Source organism: Taudactylus pleione, unplaced genomic scaffold (assembly GCF_031769625.1).
Source record: "Taudactylus pleione unplaced genomic scaffold, aTauple2 ptg000251l, whole genome shotgun sequence".
NCBI classification, from domain to species: Eukaryota; Metazoa; Chordata; class Amphibia; order Anura; family Myobatrachidae; genus Taudactylus; species Taudactylus pleione.
In genome coordinates, this window is record NW_028284653.1 from 4,060,462 (window position 1) to 4,066,942 (window position 6,481).

The following is a 6,481-nucleotide window of genomic DNA, read 5'->3' on the forward strand; positions in this document are numbered from 1 at the left end:
GAATGAGGCCCATTGTAGATTTGTGCTCACTGTCACACATACCGGCATCGTAAATGGAGGAGAGCTGGAGTGGGGCAGGTATTAGTCAGAATTTACCAGGTGCAAACAGAGGGGAGATGACCAGGAGCCGTGGAGACCAATGGACTGGTAAGTAGGTTTTATTTTTTTTATTTATTTTCTTTGCCGTGAAAACCTTGCACCCAATTGAATACCTCCCTAGTCTGCAACCAGCTATCCATTACAAACCTGAATCAGTGCTTTCCTGCTACAGCTATGAGATGGCCAGCATTACCAGCTTGCACTCCTAACTACAGCTTTATCATTATGCAGTACCAATTACACTTTTCAAGTGTGTCCCATTAAATTCAATTGATCCTGTGCTCAGTTGTACTTCATTACAAGCAGTGTGCTCCATCTCCAGTTACCCACTGCTACTAGTCCTGCATTCAGCGCTATTACATTTACAACCAGTGGTTCCATCTCCAGTTCCCACTGCTATCAGTCCTGACCTCTATTCCATTTAGACCAGTGTGTTCTCTGCTTCCAGTGTGCTGTCAGCCAGTGGTGTAACTTCATCCAGGTGCCCGGAGGCAAGATAAATGTTGGTGCCCCCCAAATTAAAATGTACCACCCCCCCAGCACCTATGCCAGCCCCAGCTGCTGCCCCCTATGCAGTTCCCCCAGTAGTGGTCCCCCTGTGCAGTGCCCTCTGTAGAGGTCCCCATATGCAGTACTGCCTGTGTAGTGACCCACAGTAATGGTCCCCCTATGCAGTACCTCCAGTAGTAGTCCCCCTTTGCAGTGCCCCAGTAGTAAGGGCCCCTGTAGTGCCACCAGTAGTAACCCCCTGTAGTGCTCCCAGTAGTAAGCCCCCTGTAGTAAGCCCCCAGTAGTGAACTCCCTGTAGTGTCCCCAGTAGCAAGCCCCCAGTAATGCTCCCTGTAGAAAGTCCCCAGTAATGCCCCCTGTAGTAAGCCCCCAGTAATGCCCCCATAATGCCCCCTGTAGTAAGCCCACAGTAATGCCCCCTGTAGCAAGCCCCCTTCAGAAAGCCCCCCAGTAAGGCCCCATATAGTAAGCCCCCGTAATGCCCCCTGTAGTAAGCCCACAGTAATGCCCCCTGTAGTAAGCCCCCTGTAGAAAGCCCCCTGTAGTAAGCCCCCGTAATGCCCCCTGTAGTAATGCCTCCTGTAATGCCCCCTGTAGAGAGCCCCCAGTAATGCCCCCTGTAGTAAGCCCCGTAATTCCCCCTGTAGAAAGCCCCCATAATGCTCCCTGTAGTATGCCCCCCATAATGCCCCCTGTAGTAAGCCCCCAGTAATGCCCCTTGTAGTGAGCCCCTAGTAATGCCCCCTGTAGGGAGCCCCCAATAATGTCCCCTGTAGTGAGCCACCAATAATGCCCCCTGTAGTAAGCCCCCGTAATGCCCCCTGTAGTAAGCCCACAGTAATGCCCCCTGTAGTAAGCCCCCTGTAGAAAGCCCCCTGTAGTAAGCCCCCGTAATGCCCCCTGTAGTAATGCCTCCTGTAATGCCCCCTGTAGAGAGCCCCCAGTAATGCCCCCTGTAGTAAGCCCCATAATTCCCCCTGTAGTAAGCCCCCATAATGCTCCCTGTAGTATGCCCCCCATAATGCCCCCTGTAGTAAGCCCCCAGTAATGCCCCTTGTAGTGAGCCCCTAGTAATGCCCCCTGTAGGGAGCCCCCAATAATGTCCCCTGTAGTGAGCCACCAATAATGCCCCCTGTAGTGAGCCACCAATAATGCCCCTTGTAGTGAGCCCCCCACGAACACACACACAAACCCCCCCAAAAAAAACAATACTTACCTGAAACCTCGCTCCAGTGCTACAGCCTTCCGTCCCCAGCGTCCGCTCCTCGGAACTATGGGAGTGATGTCATGACGTCATAGTGCATTGCGGGACCCGGAAGTGGAGCTCAGGAATGAGCTCCGTTCCTCTGGCTACCGCCGCGGGGAAAGAAGGAGCCGGGCGCCCACTGGTAACACACTCAGTGGGTGCCCGGCAAATAGGGGATGCGACCGCACCCCCCGTATTGATGCTACTGGAGGTGGAGCGCCGATCAGCGGTGCTCCATCTCCATAGCAGTTCCCAGAACGGCCCGGTGGACAATGAAGCCAGGTGCTCCCTTAAGGGCTGGAGCTCGGTGGTAAATGACTCCATTGTCTCCGGGAGTTCCGCCACTGCTGTCAGCTACAGTACCATCTGCAATTACCATTGTGTGCACTATGCTACCATCTGCATTTACTATTTTGTGCTCTCAGCTACCATTTGCATCTACAATGCATGCTGCCAGCCATAGAGTGCTTACCATCCTTAAGTAACCATTACAGTCTGCATTCCATCCTGTGCACCTATTACTGCTCTCATACATTAGTGTGCAATTCCAGCTACACCCACAAATAACTGTGTGCAGTACCTATCTCTACCAGCAGTCTACACATATTGGAGGTAGCACAATTGCTTAACATTACTGCCTCACAGCACTGAAGTTGAGGGTACATTCCTAACTGTGTGGAGTTTCTATATTCTCTTGAATGGTTTTTCTCTGGGTACTCAGGTTTCCATCCACATTCCAAAAATATACTGATAGGTTAAATAGCTTCCAACAAAAAAATAATCCTAGTATGTATGTGTGTGTACATGTGGTAGCGAATATAGAGTGTAAGCTCCACTGTGGCAGGGACTGATGTGAATGGCCAAATATTCTCTGTAAAGTGCAGCAGAATATATGTGCACTATATGTACAGTATTACTGGCAATAAATAAATTATACATTCACAGATTGCACATATCACTAGTATGAATGCCACTAATATCCCTCTTCCACTGCCAAAAAACCTGGGTTATTGCCGTATCAACCCGGGTCACAGCTCAGTGGAAAAGGGTCCTAGGAAAAAATCCTGGGTCAATCCTGGGCATTTCTTCCTGGGTCCAGAGCAGGGTTCCACGTGGGTAAAACCCGGGTCTTGCTCAGTGTAAACGGGTAACCTGGGTCATAAGACCTGGGACATGTTTACAGCATGCAGATTGGCTGAAACTGGAAGCAGATTACAGCCTCCCCATATGGTCCGGACTGTTCAAGTTTTTATCCCAACCCCGCTTCATGTGGGGAGGCTGTAATCTCTCTCTGCCTGTGTCCCTGGTGACAACTGTGACATCACACAGCCCCCCAAAGGACCTCCTCCACTGGTCACCGGACTGCTCCTGTTTGGCATACAGGGGAAAGCTGGAGTTTCTGACGGTTGGTGATGACATCATCTCCAAGCATCAGCACAGCACCCATGTGCAGTGTGAATGGTACCGACCTGGGATATTACCGGAATGGGAATTGGGTAAATCCCGGGTCTGACCCGGCTTGGAACCGTGTTCCAAATCCCAAGTCAGACCAAGGATTTTGGTGGAAAAGGGGTAAGACTGACTCACATGCTATCATGTCACTGACACACCTCCTGTTCCTCACTCTAGTTCCTACCAGAGTCAGGGCTGGCTTAACAATGGGCTGGGTGGAGCTACAGCTCCAGGCCTCCCATAAAAAAATAGGCCCTCTGCCCACAGAATCTGCTGTAGGCAGGAAATTATTTTTGCAGCTGCAGCCTGCTGCTTGACTGACAGCGTGGCAACAAGGCCCCGCCCACTGAAACCCCGGTGGGCCAGCTCATCACTTACTGGGCCATTGGTCGGCCACCTGTTGTTCAAAAAGTAGACATTGCTAACTGTAGCCCCCACAAATGCGCTGAAATGCACACAAGCCTGAGCTCCGTGAAGGCAGCCTGGCCAGGTAACTGCACCTGACACAGTCCTACGGTACTGGTTGCTGATCACAATGCAGTGTCCTGCTTGCTGCTGATCACTGTTCAGGGTCTTCTTCCCTTCAGCTAGAGCCTGAGACAGTGCCTCTGTGAAAGGTATGCAGACACTTACAGAAGAATGTAATAATTGCATTTTCCAAACCAGTTTTATAAATTTGTGGTCACTGTGGTTAATATATGTATGTATGTAGGTTTATATAAATATATATGTTTATATAGATATATGTGTGTATAATATACACATAGATAATTGCCTGAAAAGGATTTGCAACAAAGTATTAAGAAGTGAAAGTTAGATTTAGGATTGTTTAGTTTGTCCCATTACTTTTGGCCCCTTAAAAAGTGGGAGGCACATATAGAAACCGTTGTAATTCCTACACCGTTCACCTGATTTGGATGTAATTACCCTCAAATTAAATCTGAAAGTCTGCAGTTAAAGCACATCTTGCTTGTTTCATTTCAAAGCCATTGTGGTGGTGAATAGAGGCCAAATTATGAAAATTCTGTCAATGTCCCAATATGTATGCACCTGACTGTATATACCAACTGCAGATAGATGCTGCTGAATGATGTGATCACTATATGGCTATATACATACATTGTATATATATATATATATATATATATATAATCTCATGTGTGTATAACATAGTGAGGACTATTTGAGGTGAGTGTGTGCCTGAGGAAAGGACCAGGACGTTCTGAAAATCGGAGTAACCTTGTTGTCTGCTGTGACATTTGTTATCCCCGGAGTGCTACGCCAACTGTTTGTTATAGTTTCAGTGCTTGTCATTTTTTGCTTTGGAGTGCTGACTACATCATTACTTTGTGTATGTGTGTATATATATATATATATATATATATATATATACACATGTATATGAGTTGGGTATGGGAGACTGGGAGTCGGGATGCCGGCCATCAAAAGACCAACAGCGGCATCCCAATACTCAGAATCCTGACAGGGGCTACATAAGTATTCTAACCACCCCCCCTTCACCCACTAACCCTCCCTTACTGCATCGTAACCCTCCCCCCTCACCCTAACCCTTCCCGTTAGTGCCTAAACCTAACCCTCCCCCCTTAGTGCCTAAATCTAACCTCCCAGGTGGTGCCTAAACCTAACTCCTCCATGGCTAAAAGCTAACCCGGCCCAATATATACTTATGTTCAGGATTCCAGCGTCGGCATCTCAACTGATAAGGGAACTTACCACAGATTTATGTTCAAGTCTCCCTCAGGATCATATAGAAATCCATGTTAACTGAAGCTGCAGGCTTATTGCAGCATGTAATTGAATAGCTCCAGCTGACCAATTAGCCTGCTGTTAATTACAATGGCTATTTGAATCCGGCCCATAGACTGTAAACTAAACATCTATTCTACCTGCAAAAATTGCTCCCAGTTATAGTACTGTATAAGGGCTTAGGAAATTGTTGTTTTGTATTACTATTACAGCTGTACTGTGCACACATGATGGCTAAAAAATCAAGCCATACCATTTATGAAAAAATGTGTGCCTTGTGTTGCATTCTATTTTTATCTGTTTTCTAGATGCCCATATGCACACATCCCTTCTGTGGTTATCTTATCTTAGAGACAAATGGCCCTTTGTCATGTTGTGTAAATTACAGATATGACACACCAAAGTGACTGATAATTTAGGAAACCTACAGTTCAAGTGGCTATAGGAATCTATTATGTTCAAAATATATCAGCCAATACTTATACAACATATACTATATACCTTTGATAGCATGACTTATTCATTAATTACCATAAGTTTAATTAGCAAAATGGTGTCCAATAATATTTAAATGGTTCTTAGTTATTTATTTTCACATTTACCTATAATTTTATTCATGAGATTGATGGTACATATTTTTACATTGTATAAATTTTACCTTTGTATTTATTATTATTTTATTACAGCTGTATGCTGCGATCATTACAACTGGAATGGCGAAAACATCTGGCATTATGAGCCCTGTGGATCAACTCATGTGAAAACATGCAATAATCAAGATATTGTTGATAAATTTGCACCATTATTAGAAGGTAAGACCAATCTATTGGTATTCTGGTAAAAAAAATCACTATCAATCTGCCCAGATACAGCTACAGTATGCAGACAATTGGAAAGATTGAGATTGATCGGATTAACTAGTGTTAAATGCCCTTGTAAAATGACCAGTATCTGACAGTGGCCCTGATTCAGAGCCGGACGCTCTGACAGAGCGCTCACTCTGAATCAGTGCCGTCCTTCTTGATTTTTAGAGCGGACTCCTGGACGCTCGTATAGCTGTGGATGACCACCCACAGCTATAGCGAGCGGCCAGGAAGATGGTCGTGATGGTCAAGACCATTGAGACCTCGGGCTTGCGACGAGACCCTTGTGGTAGGGTCTCATTGCCACAAGCCCTGGAGTGCTTTTGGCTCAAACAGAGCCAAAAGCACTCCCACTGACATCACTTGTGATGTCAGTGGGGCCGGCCCCAGACGGTAGGCATTCCCATGGGAACGCCTCCATCTGGGCAGCCATGCCTCCAGCATGCCCACCAAAAGGGGCATGCTGTCAGTCAACATCTACCCCTTTGGTACGAGACCCGGAGTGACAGTTTGCCCGTCGCTATCTGGGTCTCGCGCATGCGCA

The 6,481-nt window shown here is 46.9% G+C and overlaps 1 protein-coding gene across 1 annotated transcript in view; it reads left to right on the forward strand.

The window, feature by feature from the left end:
• Positions 1–5,835, forward strand: part of LOC148515255 (mucin-19-like) — a 157,833-nt gene extending 151,998 nt beyond the window's left edge. The window contains exon 23 of the mRNA XM_088480249.1: positions 5,761–5,835. Within this exon, the coding sequence (XP_088336375.1) occupies positions 5,761–5,835 (75 nt within the window). The remainder of the gene's footprint in view (positions 1–5,760) is intronic.
• The last annotated feature ends 646 nt before the right edge of the window (positions 5,836–6,481 follow it).